Source organism: Coenobita brevimanus, chromosome 79 (genome assembly GCF_032717465.1).
Source record: "Coenobita brevimanus isolate Jiangsu-jjx chromosome 79, ASM3271746v2, whole genome shotgun sequence".
NCBI classification, from domain to species: domain Eukaryota; kingdom Metazoa; phylum Arthropoda; class Malacostraca; order Decapoda; family Coenobitidae; genus Coenobita; species Coenobita brevimanus.
In genome coordinates, this window is record NC_137032.1 from 5368292 (window position 1) to 5391304 (window position 23013).

Here is a 23013-nt window from a genome sequence, read left to right on the forward strand (position 1 = left end):
CACAGTATCATCTGCAAACAACAGTACAGGGAGTTTCCAAACACTATCCTCTTTCACCAGGGCCACTCCAATATCCACTACCCTACCTTGTACCTCTTTTATTACCCCATCCATGAACAGATTGAACAACCATGGAGACATGACACATCTCTGTTTCAACCCAACCTCCAAAGAGAAAAATTCACTTAGTTCACCATCCACATGCACTGCAGCCTTAGCACCATCATACATACTCTTCACAGGATTCAAAAACTTTCCATCTACTTCATATACTCTTAATACTTTCCACAATCCTTGTCTATCCACCCTGTCATATGCTTTCTCCAAATCCATGAAAACTGCATACAACTTCTTTCCCTTCTCTAGAAACTTTTCCACTACAGATCTAACAATGATTATCTGATCTACACAACCTCTTCTCTTCCTAAAGCCTCCCTGTTCTTCTCCAACTAATTTCTCTGTTCTTTCTCTAACTTTGTCAATAAGTATCCTACCATACACTTTTCCTATAATACTAAGAAGACAAATGCTCCTATGATTCCCACACACTTCTTTTTCCCTGTTTCCTTTGTACAAGGGAATAATTATACCTGACTTCCAATCCTCCGGGACTCTACCTTCCTTACAGGCCAATCTGCACATCTTCCACATCCATTCTACTGCTATCTCTCCCCCATGCTTCAGCATTTCACCACACACTCCATCAATTCCTGGGGCTTTCCCCAATTTAACTTTCTTCATTGCTTCCACAACTTCTATCCTACTGATTTCTTCCTGTCTTCTCACCTCCCTCCTTCTCCCAGCCATTCCCCAGCCACTTAGACTTGCATTACTTCCATCCTCTATGTTCAACAATTCCTTAAAGTGTTCTCTCCATCTGCCCACTCTCTCTCCCTTCTCCACTAGTAATCTACCATTTTTATTTTTCACTCCCCTGCTAACCTCACTTCCACCCTGTCTTACTCTCTTCACCTCTTTCCAGAACATTTTCTTACAGTCCCTCCACTTTACACTCAAATTCCTTCCAAATTCCTCATCCACTCTCTTCTTACTCTCTCTTACTAATCTTTTCACCTCTCTTTTTCTTTCTACATATAACTCTCTCTTCCACCTCTCAACTTCTTCCATGCCCCTATTTTTCATCCATTCATTGTATGCTTTCTTCTTTGGTGCCACAGCCTGTCTCACCTCATCATTCCACCACGCTGTTCCTTGCACCCCCCTCCGTTTTCTCTTCCTCCCACACACCACATCACATGCTGCACATATTTCTTTTGTAAATATCCTGCACACACCTTCCACGTCCCCCATCTGCTCCAATTCATATTTGCTCAATCGTTGCTCCACTTCTCTCTTATACTCTGTCTTTTTCTCATCCTCTTGTAACCTTTCCACTCTCCTTGCAACCACTCCTTCCTCTCGTCTTTCCCTTCTTCTATTTCTCCATCTTACTTGTATCCTAATTCTGGCCACCACCAAGTAGTGGTCAGAAAGTCCACTCCCCCAACCTCTATAAGCTCTTGCATCCATTACACATCTTCGCATCCTTTCATCCACAAACACATAATCAATCATTGCCTTCCTTTCATTCAGTTCACCACCCACCCTTCTTAACACTCGCCATGTATACCTGTGGATCATTTTATGCCTGAAGAGGGTATTGGCTATCACCAACCCCCTCCCAGCACAAATGTCCACTAACGCACTGCCATTCTCATCTATTGCAGCAGGCACACCCCACTCACCAACTATTCCATCCACCTTCACATTCCCTACTTTACCATTCATATCACAGATCAAAAACACTCTCTCATTCCTTCCAAACTTTTCCATGCACACTTCTACATTTGTCCAGAACTCTTCTGTCACTCTGCTGGCACGATCTTGTGTTGGCGCATACACACACACAATCGCCCACATTTGTATTCCAACTTTCAACTTTACCCACACAATCCTTGACCCAACTGATCCATACTGTCTTATGCTCTTCTTCCATCTTTTACTCACAACTATACATACTCCTTCCTTTACCCTCTCATTCTCACCTACTTCTGCACATATAGCCCATCCATATTCCCATTCTCTCACACTTTCTCCTCTCCATTTTGTTTCAGTCATTCCACATACATCCACTTTTGCACCCTCAAGCACCTGGACAAACTCTCTCTCTTTCACCTCATCATTCGCTCCTCTTACATTCCACGTAGCCATTACCGAGTCCTTTGTCCGGTCCTGGGTCATCATCGTTTGGTCAGTCCTTGTCCAAGGCTTCTTGTTTGTATTTTTAGTTAGCTGTTTTCCGGGGAGGGGCACTAACCCTCCGCCAACCCTTTTAGTCACCTTTTACAACAAGCAGGGATACTGGGGAAGTATTCTTGAAAAACCCCCCTACTCCCAGGGGTTCTGGAGAAATAATATTGTTATTTAATCTTGCTTCTCACAGACAATTTTTATTCTGATTATGGAAGACTTCTGGTAGTGATAGGCTGAAAAAGGCTACCATATATCAAGCTTCCTCATTTTTAAATCTCTCTTCTAAGATTAATACTGTATTATCAAATCAACAGGAAATAATCTATCTATCTATATACCTAGGCTGTTTCCCCCAAGGAAAGGGAGGTAGCCGAGACAGGACGACACACTTCCCATTTACTCATCCATTCAAACACATTCATTCGCATCTTAGCCCCAAAGGGGAGAACGGGCAGATCCTCACCGCACCACACCGCACAATGGTCAACTGCGCAATGCAATCAGTGACATCTGCAGCAGGGCCCGACAGCAGAGCTGGTTTACCCCTGCCACATCATAACAGACCCACCCCCTTACCTGCACCTGACCTGACTAGCTGATCAGACCAAATGTGGGAGAATATCCCCTCAGGGCTGCGTCATCATTTATTCAATCACAATTTCTCTCCATTTATTTTTGTCATGCACAGGCACTCTTCCTTGCTCAACAGACATCTTTCTCACATCCAGCGCTCTCTTCACACTGTCCATCCATCCTATTTGTGGACTTCCTCTCAGCCTTACACCTCTCACATCAGATCTAGTTATCTTTTTCACCAATCGCTCATTATCCATTCTCTCCATATGCCCAAACCATCGCAACACCCTCTGCTCAACTCTACCAGCCATCTCCCGAACAACTCCAGTTCTCCTTCGCACTTCATCATTTCGCACTTGAACCATATGCGTCACTCCACACATACTCCTCAGACACCTCATCTCCATTACATTCAAACTTTTCCTCTCTGCTACACCCATATTCCATGTTTCAGCCCCATACAATGCAGTCGGTACCACAACATCCTCATACAGCCTTCTCTTTACATCCATTCTAAGCGAACGACGTCTAAACACTTTTTTCATTCCTCCCAGCACCTTTCCTACTTCATTTATTCTAAACTTCACTTCTGCATCTATTCTTCCATCCACAGCAACATGTGACCCTAGATATTTAAAACACTCTACCTCCTCAAGCAACTCACCATTCAAAACTATATTCATTCCCCTACCATCTACCAACCTCGTACACTTCATCACTTATTCTCATTTATTTTCAATTTCCTCCTTTCACACACCCTTCCAAACTCCTCTACCAACTGTCTCAATCTCTCCTCTGAATCAGCCACCAGTGCATTATAATCTGCAAACAGCAGCTGCTTCAGATTCCACTCTCCACCATCAACATTCACCAGACTCAGACCTCCACCTAAAACTCTTGCATTCACCTCCCTTACAACACCATCCATGTAAATATTAAACAACCAAGGCGACATCACACATCCCTGTCGCAGCCCCAATCTCACGGGAAACCAATCACTCACAGCATTTCCCACTCTTACACACACTCTACTATTTACATAAAAACTTTTCACCCCTTTTAGTAACCATCCATCAAGTCCATACAATCTTAAATCAGTCCACAAAACCTCCCTATCAATTCTATCATACGCTTTCTCTAAATCCATAAATGCCCAAAACACATCCTTGTCTTTCGCTAAATACTTTTCACACACGTCTCACAGCAAACACCTGATCCACGCATCCCCTCCCTCTCCTAAAGCCACACTGCTCATCACCAATCACTCCCTCTGTACCCTCTCTAACTCTCATAATTAACACTCTACCATACACCTTACCTACAACACTCAACAGACTTATACCCCTAAAGCTAGTACATTCATGCTTATCACCCTTGCCTTTATACAACGGGACCACACAAGCACTTGCCCAGTCAATTGGCACCATACCTTTCACATAGCACACATTCAACAGTCTTACCAACCAGTCAACAATAGTCACTTCACCACCCTTCAGGCATTCCACAGCACACCCATCCATACCTGCAGCTTTCCCTGTTTTCATCTCCTTTACTGCCTTCTCCACTTCCTCCTTCGTGATCAAAGAATCATTCAACTCTCCCAACACATTTATTCCTTGCACCCTTCCATCCGTCACAATCTCAGCCACCCTTTCCTCCTCTACATTTAACAATTGTTCAAAATACTCTGCCCATCTCTTCCTTACTGCATCCATCTCAATTAACATCCTTCCATCCTCTGCGTTTACTCATTCTTCCTTCCCAGACTCTCCCTTTTGCACCCTTTTCACCTCCTTCCAAAACATTTTCTTATTCTGTTGAAAATTCTCTGTCAGCTGCCTACCCCACCTCTCATCTGCTGCCACTTTAGCATCACGCATAGCCTTTCTCGCCCTATTCCTCTTTTCCTTATATCTTTCATATGACATCTTATCCTTCCTCTGCAGCCACACTTCATATGCACGTCTCTTCTCAGCCACAGCCATACTAACTTCCTCGCACCACCATTCACTTCCTTTTCTTACACCACCACCCACACGTCTCACTCCACACACCTCTTCTGCATTCCCCACCACAGCACTCTTAAACAACTGCCATTCCTCCTCCACACTGTCATTTTCCCGATCTTTCACTGCGTTCCACTCATCTTTCAATTTCTCCTGATACTCTATTTTTTTCTCTCTTTTATCCAACTCACTCACTTTCAAAACCTCCCTGCCACACCTAACCCTCCTACCTCTCACCCATCTCTTACCTACTCTTAACTTTCCCTCCACCAGGTAGTGGTCAGACATACCTCCACCCTCCCCTCTCAGAACTCTCACATCCAACAATCTTCCTATTACATTCCTAGACACAGCCACATAGTCCATCAACGCTCTATCAACAACCCTTCCACCCTCCTGTCTCACCCATGTATACTTATAAATATCTTTCTTCTCAAACAGCCTATTTCCAATCACCATCTCTCGCTCAACACACATCGCTATCATTCGTTCCCCATTTTCATTCCTTCCAGGCACACCATGCATACCAACTAAACCTTCAACTGCTACATTTCCCACTCTAGCATTTCAGATCTCCCATCATTACCACATTCACATTCGCTCCAAAACTCTGCAGACACTCATGAACATCATTCCAGAAAGACTCCCTCTCTTCTTCATCCCTTTCACTACCAGGCCCATATGCACTCACAAACACCCACAACTCACGTTCAAATTTCGCTTTCACCCACATCAGTCTCGATGACACCTCCTTCCATTCAATCACGCACTGCTGTAATGTACAGTCGCCAAACTTTCCACCTGGGCCACCCAGCCGCGAGAGGTGGGTAACCCGTGCTGGCAACAGTGTATCTGTTTGATCGTGTGTACATGCTCGACGAAAGTTCGGATCATCAACTTCTTTCGTCCGAATAAACCTCTGTCAGAGTCAGAGTTCATTCCATAGATGGCTGGGTACGGAGTTGGGTGGGGAAAAAATGTCTCAGGAGTAAGGCGGCTCTCCCATCGGCTCAGCCAGTTGTATGAAACTGGTTGCACGGAAAACTGTATGCCACAGATCATGCTGACCAAGGCCAAATAAATATCTATCTATCTATCTATCTATTGCCAGACGCCTCAATCCCGTTCGAGGTGGCCACAAACAAATCTCCTCCACGTCGCCCTGTCCCCCGCGATTTCATTGTCCTGCTCCCAACTCACATCCCCCTCCCTCATATACCTCTCCACTCCATCCCACCATCTCATCCTCGGCTCCTCTCCACCTCACTCACATACACTCTCTTCGTCAGTTTCACCTTCCATCCTCTCCACATGGCCAAACCACCTCAGTGTATTCCTCCTAACGCTTCGTATCACATCCACATCCACACCACAACGCTCCTTTATAATATGACTATATTAATTTTATAATACGGTAATATGTATGATGATATAAATATATACTATTGTATATAATACAACAATATATATTATACTATTCTTATCTGGCCTTGGTCCGTGCAACCAGTGGCACACAACAATTCCATGCGACCGGTTTCCTGCACCTGGTCTAGCCGGTGGGAGAGCTACTTAAGGGGTGAGCCATGATCTAAGTAGGGGAGGTCAGCCAGACAGCACGCTGCGTGAGCCCGCGTGACGTCACATCAGCCCGTGGCGAACGGGTTCAGTTTGTCCCATTCCGTGCATGAATGAATGAATGGGGACACCATGATCTAGACACCACAGCATCAAGCCCTGAGAAAGAGAGAGAGAGAGAGAGAGAGAGAGAGAGAGAGAGAGAGAGAGAATGAATATTATATACACCAATAATGATGGTTGTATTTTTTCACACAAATAAATGATGGAAATTACATTGATCTCTTCATTTATCCCTCTAAGAGCCATCATAAACGTTCCTCGAGTTTTATAGAGGTGATAGATAGATAGATAGATAGACAGATAGATAGACATAGATAGATAGATTGATTGATTGATTGATAGATAGATAGATGAGTGAGAATGTGATCGAATGTGTATTTGTGTGTGGAGGTTTTTGTTATTTTGTTATTTTCTTTTCCTTAGTCGTATCGCTAACCCACCTTGGTGGGAAGGTGCAATTGAATAAAAAAAAAATAGATAGATAAATAGGAGACGCATGAATTAAGTCCTGCTGTGGAATGTAACAGGCGGACGGTAATGTGATTTATTGACGTATTGAGTATTGTTATGGTAAATGGTTATAAAGACATAAAATATACTATAGGAGAGATGAAGCTATGAATGAAACACTGTGGTCGAATCTCAGATAGCGCGTCCAGGCCGACACCAGCCAGCCAGCCTTGAGAGCAAGGATTGGGAAGGCAGTGGGGTGCGTGTGACGTCATGCAGGCGGGGATTCCCCGCTGTCTGGCTGACCTCCCCTGCTTAGATCATGGGGTGAGCTTGGCATAGTGATGGCCAGGGCAGGCGCCGGACGGGGAGGAGGGGGGAGGGTTACGGTATTCATGCCGTCAGTGATAATAATTGCCGAACTAGTTTTTGATATCCATTAGCATTCTACTAAATATTTGCATTCTTAACAATACTAAACATTTAATTTTTATGTTGTTTTTACACTGTTACCATAACATGTTAATACACTATCTACTGGAATTGCTTCAAGCCTCTCTCTCTCTCTCTCTCCTTATATCAGTAATTCCATTTCATATGGTGATCGCTTGATACCATTATCAGTATAGGTTGAAGGGGAATGCATTTACCTAACATCTACATCCAGCTACAAGTAAGATTACCTGCCATAATCACATCATGAATGACACTGGCCAATAAACTTTAGAATGATGTTCAGACACTGTTAACGGTTGCTTATTTCCTCATTGATAGTACTTCAGGTATGTGTTTATATGTGTTCTATGGTGGACCACGGAGAGGTAAGAGGTTAAAATACTGTCACCTCAACAGGCAAAAAGTTTATGCATACCGTTGTCGAATGTGGCTATTATATAAGCTATGATAATGAGTTACCGTCTCATATTTCATATGACTATGGCTATTACAGCACACCTTTGTAGTCCGATGATCTAACGAATGGCTGAGTAGCACATTACAGGGAAAACTGATTGTGAGCGGTGCCGCTTTTGTGTGAGGTCACACATTTACACGCTCATCGATTATTCACTGAACAACATTATCTCACATAATTGCAAGATGAAGACACCACAGCTACATCAAAGTATGCAAAAGCTTCCAGTCATTTTAAGCACAATTGCTATTGATTCATGAATTGTTGGGAGATATATATCACCATTGTCTGTGATATTACTTATGTGATTGGTAAATGCAACATAACGAATATGAAATTATCATTACAAGGTGGAACACTGATTTTTTATATTTTTTATCTATTACTATTATTATTATTATTATTTTATTTTTTTAAATCCCAAGAAGAGGCGCTTCAGCGCCTGTCACCGAGGCACGGGGTGCGAGGATTTGTGATGTTGGTTGCTGACTGGCCGCGACTAATACCTAGGTCATAAGATAAGGGCCTGGTGTTTAATAGGAAAAACCCATCTCTTCTGACGGGGTGGAACCACGTCACACGGATCGGCTGGCGGAAGCGTTAACTATCACGTCACCCACAATCCTGTTTCACATACTTAATATATATGAACTATCAAAACAATTGCCGTGTTTGCATTGCAAGCACAGTGATCAACGTAATGATTAAGTGATGAGCCATGGGTTTATCATGAAAAAGAATACGTTTATAAATTTGTAATATATGTAAAGATGTGATCTTTTAGATTATTTTACTTATTGTTTTCAATACTTGCATTATCCAATACTTTCAAGAAGTTCCATTGAAATTCTGTCGGCTAAAAATTTACTACTGAATATTGGGATGAACTCTGGCTGAGATTCACTACGGAAGACGAGAGTTGATGATCCGAACTTTCTTCGAGCATGTACACACGAACAAACATATACACTGTTGCCAGCTTCCATTACCCACCTCTGGCAGTTGGGTGGCCCAGGTGGAAAGTTTGACGACTGTACTTCCGGACTCAATAACAAGGCCACACCTTCTCTTGCCCTTCCACTATCAACACCTGACAATCTTCCATTCACACTTCCAAACATAGACCCACCCTTCCCTTTCATCTTAGTTTCACTCAAATCTAACACATCCAACTTTCTTCTCACAAACATTTTCCCAATCTCCTCCCTTTTAGCCTCAATCGTACTACATCCACGCACATTCATAGACCCAATCTTCAGGGTATGGGGATAACTCCATCCCCCATCCCTTTCTCTGGCCTGTCTCTTTTAAGGAACTAAAAAACAGAGGAGGGGGTCCCTAGTCCCCTCACCCCGCCCCTTTTAGTCGCCTTTTACGACACGCAGGGAATACGGTGGCAGTATTCTTCCTAACGCAACCTGGCTGCAGAGTAGTAGTACCACCCCATAGTGTGGCCAGATTGTGTCCCCCCCGCCACAGGGGGGGACATAACTGGACTGATGCAGTTACAATATTTATGCAAGGGGGAGATGGATGACGAGGAAAACATAAAAAGACAACTCTGTAGTGGTTTGGCCATATGGTATCCATGGGAAGTAAGTACCAAAGCCTGACCAAGCTGTACTGCATGCTTTCTAACCTAACAAAACTCCACAACCCTTTGCTGCACATTTAATCTGACTGGAGGGTCACTTTGGCTAATCAAGAAGAATCATTCCTGTGTCCTGACTAAAGCTCACTGCATTTCATGCAACCATGAATTTTTATATTCAAGTTTTGGGAAAAAAAAAAAAAAAAAAACTGTACGAGGCTTCATGAAGTGGAATCAACAGCTAAGGCTGGTTAAGAACCATGTGGAAGAACAAAATAGTGGAGTACATGAGTAATGAGAGACTGTCTTAGGAAGGGCTAACTGGTGGTCCATTCATCAGAGCTACATCTTACAGGGTGCAGGATACATCATCCACCTATCCATCATCTAATCTTTATTGTCCCATCAGGAGCACTGTGGCCTGGACCCAGGCTATTCAGTCTAGACATATGGCAAGAGTGACCAGCTACTGGCCCCTATGCAGCAGTGTGTAAGCAATGAACTCCAACTACCTCTCTGATTTAAAGCCTTGTTTCTTTTTGTTGTTGTTGTTGGAGTGCCTTAACTCACATATCCAGGAGGTATCGTCACAATGTACATCATCAAGGAATAAATATACAGACAATTGTAACCAGACAAACAGATTATCAGTGAACAATCCTTCACCCTAAATACCTTGTCTGGTGGAGCCTATGAAGAGTGGGGTGAGGATGGCCGATAGAGAATCTACAATAACCAGTTTTATCTTGCCACTCGGGTTGCCAGGACTGATGCCCCCACAGCTGCCACTTGCACTGGGTCGGCTGATGGAGAAGTATGGCTGCTGCACCATCTCCAAGCATTTCAGCAGCTCCCACACATCACCTGGGGACACTACTTTGATCCGTGAAAGAGCTGCCTCCACCTCCTGAAGAAACATAGACTATGTGAAAACAAAAAAAATCCATATTTCTCTTCCATTTGAGACAATTTTTCCATTACAACCCCTTAAAGATTTACACTTTTGTCCAAAATTGTTCATACATTTCATATCTGTTTACAAAGAGCTTCCTATTTTCTGAGATGTTGGCATATAATTTCCTTTCAAATTCATATCCTATTTTCTTCTTTCTCTTTACTAACCCTTTCACACACTTCTCACACTGAATATTCTCCCTCCCTCTTCAATAAGAAATTCTTACATGCATCCAGCCCAACAATTTCTTTTTCTCTTCTCCCAGTGATTTTTCAACTCCACCTCTCACCAAGTTTTCTTCTTCATAAATGACCTTAACAACACCACACATAGCTCAAGCATTCATAAAACACACTCCTTAAATGTCTTCTGCAAATTATCCAACTCTATCTGCTCACAATTCACTGACCCTAACTCCTCCACTGCATCATCATCATAATTCTGTCATATTCATTTGTCATCTTCACTCCTCAATTTTTCTAATTTCAGTCTTTCACTCTCCATACTCCTCTTCTCGAATCATTAATAATTCTTATTATAATTATGCCATGTCTGAAGTCAATATGTTTAGTACAAATATACTCATGCTGCAATAACTACGGTACCTATATATTTATCTACAGTATCCATTGCCAGACCTTTCACTCCCAAAATGGGTGGACACAAATGAATTGCTTCCATGTCATTCTGTCCTCTGCCATTAGGCTGCCCTCTCTCCATATTGCACGCCCTTACTTATATACCTCTCCATTCCATCCCTCCACCTTATCCTGAGTCTCCCCCCCCCCCTTTTTCTTCCCCCTCTCCACCTTACTCACAGAGTCTCCTAATCAATTTCTCATTCTCTCATCTCTCCACATGGTCAAGCTATCTCAGTTATTCTCCTAATACTTTCCAGCACATCTGCATCAACACCACAGTTCCTTCATGCTCTCATACCGGTATGCCTGTTTCTCCACCTAACTCCACCTGTTACCTTCAAACAGTTCATTTCCATTTCTTTCACTCTTGACTTGTTTATATCTAAGGGGTGGTTGGGGTTTATTGCTCACATAATGCCACTTAGGGATGAGAGGCTGGTTACTCTCATCTTAATTGTCAGGACCAACTTGTCTAGCCCCGGGCTCCTATGCTCCTCACAGGGCAACAAAGGATTAGATGATAAATGAATGAATGAACTCTTTTCGACAAAGTCCAAGCCTCACTACTATAAAGTAGAGTGGGGATCACAGTACAGTCACGTAGCAAATATTTTGCTTACATACGCACTCATAATAACAATTTCTTGAAATAATAGTTTTAACATACACATACACAAAATGTCAAGGCTAAATGATAATGTTTTCAAAATGCATAGTCTTTTCTTCAAGGTAACATTTCAGCTCCTTCACTGAACAGCTTCAATGAGTTAGCAAATATTATCTTTCAAACAGCAGATACTTATACCAACCCACCTCAGCATTTGTGGAAAGTGTCTCAATATGGGGAGTGAGGCGAAGGGTAGTGACACTGGCCATGGGATCTACATACAGGACTGACAGACCAAGCATGAGGGCTGCATGAATGGCCAGGTTGATACAGAGGGTTGTCTTGCCTGCACCCCACCCTCCACACACCTCCACTACTTCGCCCGTCAACACTCCTCCACCCAGCAACTTGTCCAGCCTTGCAGAAAGAAATATCCTCATGTACAATGCCCCAGTTGGAGTGATGGCCTTCCATAGCTTTAATCCCCAATAAATGATGGAGGACTTTTTTGAACCTAGTCAGATCATTTATCCTTAAATGTAATAGACTACAGAGCCAAGCCTCAGGGACCTACACCATGAAGAGGGCGATATGCGATTTGCTGATATTGTTTTACTTTTTATTTTATATTTGCTACAGCTAAATGATTTATTCATCTTGATAAAGTCCTCAAATAGTGAATGAGCTAGTGGATGCCAACTCTAGCTTAACTCCTCCATTTTTCTAAATTTCTCCTAAACTGAACAGAAGAAACTGCAATAATAAAACAAAAAACATTATTGTGGTAAAGAGATTAACAAAAGCATTCTGAGCCCCAGAACTTATGATAAGACAATTCAAGACGGAATGATGGATAAAAGAAAAAAAAAATTATCAACTGTGTGAATACACTATGAATAGATCTCAAACTGAAAACATAAAAAAAAAAAATATCTAGCTACGTAACGTACACATTGATAACGCTGTCATGTCTTGGAGGTTCAGCAGTCTCATGACCAAGTGGGCTATTACCTTATTAACCGGATTGTACTACCTCTTGCACTAAGTCATCCATTACAAACACTCAGTCTTTGAAATGTGTTTAATCACATAATCAACTCATTCTACAACCTATTCTCCTACATAATTATTTCATCACAAGGTGAATACACAGCACAATCACCAAAGGCAATGTCATCATCTTACTCTCAAAATACATGCACCTCGAGCAGTAGTAGTAGTTGTTCCTTAGGCAGTCTGCACCTTGAGTTGATACTGGCACAAATCAGCACTGTACAAGCATTCCCAATTTTAAGATTTATTTTTTTTCATTTCTTTTTAGATAGCTATTAGGTTCTCAGTAAATTAATAAAAAATACAAGGAGTTCATGGTAGCTACACTCAGGAACAAAAATCTTTAAGAGGCAGCAAACTAAATTTCAGTAGGCAATGAATATTTCAGCTTTTTTATTTGGACTTAGTACTGTATTATAATTTACCTTAAGTGACTCATAACAAAGTCTTACTGTATTACTTATATAACTATGTAAACAGAAAATGGCAATATTTTAAAAACTTATTAGCTATATTCTGGATACAACCAACTGCTCACTCAGTATTTCCAGTTGGAATGGCTCTTGTAGTGTGGATGGCTTCCCTCAGTAAATCATCTCCCCTCACAACAAAGGCAGCACTGTGAGCTTTGATCACTCGACGGATGCTACGAAGGTCCTGTAACACATACATATACCTGGTAAATATTAAGACTGAAAGAGATGCTGGGGAATGATGTCTTCATGTGATGGCACTGATATAACTGGGTGTTGGAGCTACTACTGTACACACATATCCCTCAACTTCCTCCCTATCTCCTTGAAAGGAGGAGGATGGAGTGTTGCAGAAGGACAATTTCAGTCTGCAGCCCATCAGGTTCACATTTCAGATGAACCTGGCTCTACAACTTCTCGCTGCTGTTACTACTACTGTGACTGAAAGCTTAGCCTAAACCCTTGTATCTGTTGATGTCTTTTCGGACTTTATTCCTGCCATCTATACTGATATACAGTATAGCTTTATTTAACTTAGGAAAGCTCTGTAGCAGTGAAGAGGTTCAATACAGCTACTGCATATATACAGTATATATCTTCTCCATCCATCCATCATCCAATCCTACATTGCCCCATGAGGAGAGTAGGAGCCCGGGGCTAAGCAGTTGGTCCCCACATTTAAGATGACAGTGACCAGCCTCACTCATCCCTGAGAGGCATTACATGAGAAATCAACCCCAACCACCCCCTGGATATAAACCTTCACCGGCTCAATCCGATTGTAGCGCAATAAATACTCACTAAACCACCAGGTGCCAAAATTTGGTTATATGGTTACCACCCAGCGTAGTAAATGGTTTCCCGGTGTACAGGAAACCATTTGGCTTGTCACTCAGTGTAGAGTCACCCACAGGCAGAAGGAAGAGGAAAGAATGAAGGAAAGAAAAACAGAAGAGGAAGTGTAAAGTTACCCATAGGCAAAAGGACAAGGGAAGAATGACGTAAAGGAAGACAGAAGAGGATGAAAGGAAAGAAGGATGGAGGAGAGGAAAGGGCAGACACCCAACAGCAGCACTACATCGGGTGAGTGGATGGTGAGCGCCCCCACCTATATATCTTCTACATACAGAAAAATTTCCCTTATGCTGAATAAAATCATCTGGTGCAAGTAAGAAGAAACTAAACAATATATTGCTGGATGCCCAGGAGCCAAAGAAGCAAACCCAGTACAATGACATCTCTCTCATTTTGCTATCTATAATCTGGAAATTGCCAAAATCTAAAATTATTAGTCCTAACATAATTAAAACCATCAAATCACAATATTTTGTTACGAAGGCTTCAGTATTATAACCCATTAATCCCAATGGGGGTAACAGGAAAGCCCCACCTGTTCTTAAAATAAACAAATGTAAATGAAGGACGGAAAAATCTTTGCTCTAGCACACAAGGCATTGGACATCCATTATAGTTTAATGCAAAATGATAGTTCCTGCTATGAAGCTATAATGCTCAATACTGTACTCTTTTGAAGGAAAGAATAAGACAGTTGAACCACCTAATAACAGATATCCCATACCATTTACTTAGTCCCTGCACACTGCTAGGTTATGATCATTTTTAGTCATATTGGTATGCTCTTTGTACTGGTCTATACCTGTCAACTTTCCAACCTGAAGTTTGAGTTGTAAGAACAGGTGGAAGGTGCCCGTCATCCACCCACTTAGTGTAGTGGTACTCTGTTTTTAGGGTAACTCTACAGTGAGTGGCAAGCCAAATGATTTCCTATAAACCAGGAAAACATTTACAGCGCTGGGTGGTAACCTTATAACCAACCAATACGTGTTCCCTACGTGACAACAAATGGGTTGGTGGAGGGTTAGTGCCCCTCCCTGGAAAACAACTAAAATACAAACAAGAAGCCTCAGACCAGGACTGACCAAATGGTGACAATTAAGGACTGAACAAAGGACATGGGACGAATAGTGACATGGAATGTAAGGGGTGAAAATGATGAAGTGAAAGAAAGAGAGATTGTCCAGGTGCTTGAGGGCACAAAAATGGATGTATGTGGATTAACTGAAACTAAATGGTGAGGTGAGAATGTGAGTATGGATGGGGTATAGGCCTATGCATGGGTGTGGCTGAGAATAAGAGGGCAAAAGAAGGAGTGTGTAATGTTGTAAGTAACAGATGGAAGGAGATTAAGTGAGTATGGATCAGTTGGCTCAAGGATTGTGTGGGTAAGACTGAAAGCTGGACTACAAATGTGGGCGAATGTGTGTGTGTATATGCCATCGCAAGATCGTGAGAGCAGAGAGAGAGAAGAGTTCTGGTCAAATGTCTAGAGAAGGGAAAGAAGTTGTATGGGGCCTTCATGGATTTGGAGAAAACATATGACAGGGTGGATGGACAAGGACTGTGGAAGGTATTAAGAATACATGGAGTAGATAGGAAGTTGTTGAAGGCCGTGAAGAGTATACATGAGGATGCAGCGTGTGTGGATAGTAAACTGAGTGAATTTTTCTATTTGAAGGTTGGATTGAAACAAGGATGTGTCATGTCTCCATGGTTGTCCAATCTGTACATGGATGGGGTTATAAAAGGGATACAAGTAAGGCAGCAGATGTTGGAGCAGTCCTAATGAGAGAGGGCAGTGTTTGGAAACTCCCTGTACTGTTGTTTGAGAATGATACTGTGTTGTTATGTGAAGACAAAGGGGAGCTGAAAGGCTTGGTAGATGAGTTTGGGAGGGTGTGTAAGAAACAGAATCTAATGGTGAATGTAGAGAAGAGTAAACTTATGGTATTTGGGAGAAGTGAAGTCAGTGAATGTACAGTGAGGTTGGATGATGAGGAAATGGAAAATGTGAGTGCATTTAAGTACTTGGGTAGTATGATGAGTAAGGATGGAAGTTTAGAGGGTGAAGTGCTAGAAAGGGTACAAGGAAGAGGGGTTGCTGGTTCCTTGAAAGGAGTGATAAGAAACAGGGAAGTGAGCATGGAAGTGAAAAAGCTGCTACATGACAATATTGTGATACCAACTCTAACATATGGAAGTGAAGCTTGGACTATGTTCGAGGGACAGAATTTGAGAGTGAGAGCAATGGAAATGAGTTACCGGTATTTGAGAGGAGCATGTGGAGTTGCAGGGAGAGACAGACTGACAAATAAGGAAGTGAAGGAGTGTTGTGGTGTGGATGTGGATGTGATAGGACGCGTTAGGAGAAACACAATGAGGTGGTCTGGCCATGTGGAGAGGATGGAGAGTGAGAGGCTAACAAGAAGAGTGTATCTGAGTGAGGCGGAGGGGTGGAGAGGGAGGGGAAGGCCAAGGATGGGATGGAGGGATGGAGTGGAGAGGTTCCTGAGAGAAAGTGGTGTGAACTGGGAGCGGGGCAATGAAACGGCAGGGGACAGGGTGACATGGAGACAATTTGTTTGTGCCCACCCTGTATGGGATTAAGGCGTCTGGCAATAGATAGACAGAAGAATAGATTAACACTAGAATATAGCACTAGTATTTGGTGGTGGCCAGAATTAGGATCCAAGTAAGATGGAGGAATAGAAGAAGGGAAAGACGAGAGGAAGGGGTAGTTGGAAGGAGAGTGGAAAGGTTAGAAGAGGATGAGAAAAAGGCAGAGTATAAGAGAGAAGTGGAGGAACGATTGGGCAAATATGAATTGGAGCAGATGGGGGACGTGGAAGGTGTGTGCAGGATATTTACAGAAGAAATATGTGCTGCATGTGATGTGGTGTGTGGGAGGAAGAGAAGATGGAGGGGGGTGCAAGGAACAGCGTGGTGGACTGAAGAGGTGAGACAGGCTGTGGCACAAAAGAAGAAAGCATACAATGAATGGATGAGAAATAGGGGCGTGGAAGAAGTTGAGAGGTGGAAGAGAGAGTTATATGTAGAAAGAAAGAGAGAGGTGAAAAGATTAGTAAGAGAGAGTAAGAAGAGAGTGGATGAGGAATTTGGAAGGAATTTGAGTGTAAAGTGGTGGGACTGTAAGAAAATGTTCTGGAAAGAGGCGAAGAGAGTAAGACAGGGTGGAAGTGAGGTTAGCAGGGGAGTGAAAGATAAAAATGGTAGATTACTAGTGGAGAAGGGAGAAAAAGTGAGCAGATGGAGAGAACATTTTAAGGAATTGTTGAACATAGAGGATGGAAGCAATGCGAGTATAAGTGGCTGGGGAATTGCTGGGAGAAGAAGGGAGGTGAGAAGACAGGAAGAAATCAGTAGGAGAGAAGTTGTGGAAGCAATGAAGAAAGTTAAATCGGGGAAAGCCCCAGGAATTGATGGAGTGTGGTGAAATGCTGAAGCATGGGGGAGAGATAGTAGTAGAATGGATGTGGAAGATGTGCAGATTGACCTGGGAGGAAGGTAGAGTCCCGGAGGATTGGAAGTCACGTATAATTATTCCCTTGTACAAAGGAAAAGGGGAAAAAGAAGTGTGTGGTAGTCATAGGGGCATTTGTCTTCTTAGTATAATGGGAAAAGTGTATGGTAGGATACTTACTGACAGAGTTAGAGAAAGAACAGAGGAATTAGTTGGAGAAGAACAGGGAGGCTTTAGGAAGGGAAGAGGTTGTGTAGATCAGATATTCATTCTTAGATCTTTAGTGGAAACGTTTCTAGAGAAGGGAAAGAAGTTGTATGTGGCTTTCATGGATTTGGAGAAAGCATGTGACAGGGTGGATAGACAAGGATTGTGGAAAGTATTAAGAATATATGGAGTAGATGGGAAGTTGTTGAATGCTGTGAAGAGTATGTATGATGGTGCTAAGGCTGCAGTGCGTGTGGATGGTGAACTAAGTGAATTTTTCTCTTTGAAGGTTGGGTTGAAACAGGGATGTGGCATGTCTCCATGGTTGTTCAATCTGTTCATGGATGGGGTAATAAAAGAGGTACAAGGTAGGGTAGTGGATGCTGGAGTGGCCCTGGTGAGAGAGGATAGTGTTTGGAAACTCCCTGTATTGTTGTTTGCAAATGATACTGTGTTGTTGAGTGAAGACGAAGGGGAGCTGCAAGGCTTGGTGGATGAGTTTGGGAGAGTGTGTAAGAAAAGGAATCTAAAGGTGAATGTAGGGAAGAATAAAGTGATGGTCTTTGAGAGAGGTGAAGTCAGTGAATGTACAGCGAGGTTGGATGGTAAGGAATTGCAAAATGTGAGTACTGTACGTTTAAGTACTTGGGTAGTGTGATGAGTAAGGATGGAGGTTTGGAGGGTGAAGTGCTTGAATGGGTACAGCATGGAAGAAAGGTTGCTGGTTCTTTGAAAGTAGTGATAAGAAACAGGGAAGTGAGCATGGAAGTGAAAAATTTACTACATGACAGCATTGTGATACCAACTCTAACGTATGGAAGTGAAGCTTGGACGTTGTTGGAGGGACACAAGTCAAGAGTGAAAGCAGTGGAAATGAGTTATTTAAGAGGAGTCTGTGGAGTTACATGGAGAGACAGGCTGACGAATGAGGATATAAAGGAGCGTTGCGGTGTGGATGCGGATGTGATAGGAAGAGTTATGAGGAACACACTGAGGTGGTTTGGCCATGTGGAGAGGATGGAGGGTGAGAGACTGACGAAGAGAGTGTATGTGAGTGAGGTGGAGGGGGGAAGGGGGAGGGGGAGGCCGAGGATGAGATGGAGGGATGGGGTGGAGAGGCATATGAGAGAGGGGGGTGTGAGTTGGGAGCAGGGCAGTGAAATGGCGGGGGACAGGGCGACGTGGAGGCGATTTGTTTGTAGCCATCCCAACAGGATTGAGGCGTCTGGCAATAGATAGATAGACAGAACATGGAACTGCTGTGTAAAGGATGTGGAGTCATAGCGTTTTCTATTTTGATACTGAGCTACATAGGCCACAAGACAAAAAAAAATCTAGGCCAAGCTAAAGTGAAAAAACTATAGCCCTTGTTATAATTCTGGGATGTTTTCCATTATTTCACAACTTTTCCTTTACAAATGGCACTGTAGCTCTGGGAAGACTGGCATATACCAATCACCATTATGGTAGTGTCAGATCTTGGACAATTTTTTTTATTTTTTATTTTTTTTTTAATGCAAGAAAGAAGGAACCAAAGGCCAGGAGCCCACAAACCATTCTTTCAAGAAAAAAACAAAAACAATACAAAAGAGAGCCAAATTCAAGATCCGCTCATTTTGAGATGCCTGGATACTCTGCATTTGAAAGAATGCAGATCATAGGAAGTAGAAAATACAGACAAAGAGAGACAGTTCCAGAGTTGACCTGTTGCATAAATGAAGTAATGGTTAACTCTTGCATTAGAGAGTTGAACAGAAAAAGGATGAGAGTTTGTTGCCTGACAGGTGCTATGCACCCGTCGTAGAGGTGGAGGGATGCAAGCAGACAGTTCAGAGGAGCAGTGACCATGGAAGTAGCGACAAAAAAAAGAGATAAAGAAGCAACAGTGTGGCGAAGAGACAGAGGTTGAAGTGAGCCAGTAAGAGGAGGAGAGTTAATGAGACGAAAACCCTTTGACTCCAACGTATTGAGAAGGGCTGTATGTGGGGAGCCTCCCCACAAAAGAGTTGTATTCTACACAGGGGCGAATATAAACCCTTGTATAAAGTCTATAACTGTGCAGGGGTAAAGACGTACGGAGTCGGTTTAGCACACCCAATCTCTTGGAAGCAGATTTTTACAAGAGATGCAATATGGTCTTTCCAAGATAAGTCCCGAGTGAATGAAACCCCAAGCATGTTCAGGGATGATGCAGGATTGAGCTGGATATTAATAAACATTAGTGGGTACTCCTGTGGAAGACACTGTCAGGCTGATAGGTGTAAAAATTGAGTTTCTGATGCATTAAAAACAAGATTATTTTACCCCAGTCAGAGATATGAGCCAAGTCAGACATTAGGTGTGCCATAGCCTCATCCCTTGTTTGTTGAAGTAACTGCTGAGATGGACGTTGTGAGAACTGAATGGAAAGGTGAAGGGTGGAATCATCGGCATACAAGTGGATAGGGTTAGATGTACAGCTTAGAAGGTCATTGATGAATTAAAGGAAGAGAGTTGGTGATAGGACAGAGCCTGAGGAACACCACTGTTGATAGATCTAGGAGAAGAATGATGGCCGTCTACAACAGCAGCTACAGAACGACCAGAAAGGAAGCTATAGATGAAGGTGAAGATAGGACAGAAATCGTAAGAGGGCAGTTTGGAAATTAAAGATTTGTGCCAGACTCGATCAAAAGCCTTTGAGAAGTCAAGAGCAATTGCAATAGGTTTCGCCAAAGTCCCGAAAGGAGGATGACCAGGAGTCTGAATGGTAGGTGAGAAGATCGCCATCGGAGCGTCCCTGACAGAACCCATACTGACGATCAGAAAGAAGGTTGTGATAGGAAAGCTGCTTTAAAATTTTTCTGTTAAGAATTGACTCGAAAACTTTTGAGACATAAGATGTTAAAGCAATTGGACGATAGTTAGAGGGTTGTGAATGGTCACTCTTCTTTGGGACTGGCTGAATGAGAGCAAACTTCCAGCAAGAAGGAATGGTACAAGTTGAAAGACAACGGCAAAAGAGTTTGCCTAGAAAGGGTGTAAGCACAGAAGCACAGTTCTTGAGGACAACAGGAGGGACTCCATCAGGCCCATATGCCTTGCTAGTATTAAGGCCAGTGATGGCAGAAAATATATCAGCTGAAGAAATTTTAATTTCAGCTATGAAGAAGTCAGAGGGGGGGGAAGTGATGAAGGAACAGCACTGGAATTGTCTAAGGTATAATTGGAGGAGAAAGTCTGAGCAAAGAGATCTGCTTTATCAGTAAAAGAAATAGCTACAAAGCCATCAGTGTACAAAAGAGGAGGGAAGAATGATGAGGTAAAGTTGTTAGAAAGGTTTCTGGCAAGGTGCTAGAAGGAGCGGGAAGAATTCGAGTTGGAGAGTTGAGAACATTTAGTACGGATGAAATTATTTTTAGCAGAGCGAAGAACAGACAGCACATTTCCGGGCAGAAACATAAACAAGATGTGATTCACGGGTGGGTTGGCTCTGGTACCTTTTATAGGCCCTCTCCTTGTTGTGGACAGCATTAGAAAGAGTGTGGTTAAACCAAGGCTTTCTTGCATTAGCCAATGGATATGGGAAAAGAATGTATCAGAGGTAGACTGTGAGATAATGCTGATTTTGTGTGTACGGCGTGCCGGGGTGAGCAGGTGGAGATTGTCAGACGTGAAAGGATTGAACTTGCTGGTGAATCTCTTGAGTGTGTGGAAGAGTTTTGTTATTTGGGAGACATGTTGTGTGATGGAGGTGGGGCTGGAGCTAGCTCTGTGGCTAGGGTGAGAAGTGGCTGGAAGAAGTTCAGGGAGCTCTTGCCTCTCCTGACATTGAGAGGGCTCTCCCTACGTGCTTTGTATGCAGCATGTGTTAAGAGTGTAATGCTGTATGGCAGTGAGACCTGGGCAGTGAAGGAGGAAGATATTCGCCGGCTCAGACGTACAGAAACGACAATGATTAGGTGGATGTGCAATGCGTCCCTGCGTGCAAGGCCTGGAGGGGCTGGGTTTACAATGGAAGAGTTGAGAGGTAGGATGGGACTGGAGTGTATTGGTGTTGTGATGAGGAGAGGTAGATTGAGGTGGTTTGGACATGTGGAGAGGATGGGGGATGATAATTGGGCGAAGAACGTGAGAAGTGTTAATATTGGGGGTGGGGTTATGAGGGGTAGACCGAGAAAGACATGGGACGAGGTCATTAAGTGTGACCTTAGGGTTAAGGGACTGAACAGGGAGGCTGCAATGGATCGTGCAGCGTGGAGAGCTGCCATTAAGTGACCAAGGCCGACACATGCAAGCATGTTGGAGCCTTTAAAAACGAAAACGAAACGGCGAAAACGTTTCCATGCCCGAGAGAATAACTTCCGTAATGCGCAAGGCACACTCAGATGCCTCCCGGCTATGGAAGCAATAATCATTCTATGGAAAATCAAAGAAGTACTGCCTGAGGGCCTCTCAATCCACGGCTCCAAAGTGCCACAGTCAACGTTTCTTTGAGGGGTCCACAGCAGGAACCAGAGTGATAGGACAGGTCGAGGTAATAAGGTTGTGATCAGAGAAGCCCAACGGAGTGGAATGATTAACAGTGTAAGCAGATGGATTAGTTGTAAGGAAAAGGTCAAGTATGTTCGAGCTCTCTCCAAGGCGGTGAGGGATACGGGTAGGGTGCTATACAAGCTGCTCTAGGTCATTAAGGATAGAAAAGATGTAGTCTTGTTCAGCAGGTAGATCAATGAAAGGAGAGGAGAGCCAGAGGTCATTGAAATCTCGTAGAATGGAGATTTCAGAGAAAAGAAAAATGGATAGAATGTATTCCATTGTAGAAGTAAGACAGTCGAAGAATTTTTCATAGTCAGTAGAATTAGGAGATATGTAAACAGCTATGACATATTTAGCCAGAGAATGACAGGAAAGCTGAAGCCAGAGAGTAGAGAATTCAGAAGAAGCAAGTTTACTGTGGACATCAATGAAAAAAATGGAAAAGGTACATAACTAAAAACAATTGCTTACTGAAAACTTACACTTCCCTTACCCTGTAACTAACTGAAGCTTGCATTGCTACAACTTCAGGATCTGTCTTCATGAACTCTCTGATGTTTCTGATTCCATACTGCCTCAATTTATCCATGACATCCTCTGTGAGGGCAGGACACATCCCTACTGTTAAACGCATTCTTTCAAGGGGAATGGTTGTTTTTCTTCTGATGAATAGGAAGTGTAGCAACGCTGTAATAAAAACAAACAGGATGTCAGACTGCCATTCAGCAACATAGTACATGTACAGTAACAGCACTTCCTCACTCACAACTGTGGATGTTTCTCAGAACTAACT

The 23013-nt window shown here is 42.9% G+C and overlaps 1 protein-coding gene across 1 annotated transcript in view; it reads right to left on the reverse strand.

The window, feature by feature from the left end:
• LOC145408984 (DNA repair protein RAD51 homolog 4-like) overlaps positions 1–22879 on the reverse strand; it is a 34697-nt gene extending 11818 nt beyond the window's left edge. The window contains exons 1-5 of the mRNA XM_080279556.1: positions 22714–22879; positions 13222–13340; positions 11837–12047; positions 10103–10334; positions 2818–2829 (exon numbers count right to left, since the gene is read on the reverse strand). Coding sequence (XP_080135682.1) covers positions 2818–2829; positions 10103–10334; positions 11837–12047; positions 13222–13340; positions 22714–22854 — 715 coding nt within the window. The 5' untranslated portion in view covers positions 22855–22879. The remainder of the gene's footprint in view (positions 1–2817; positions 2830–10102; positions 10335–11836; positions 12048–13221; positions 13341–22713) is intronic.
• Between the last annotated feature and the right edge of the window lie 134 nt (positions 22880–23013).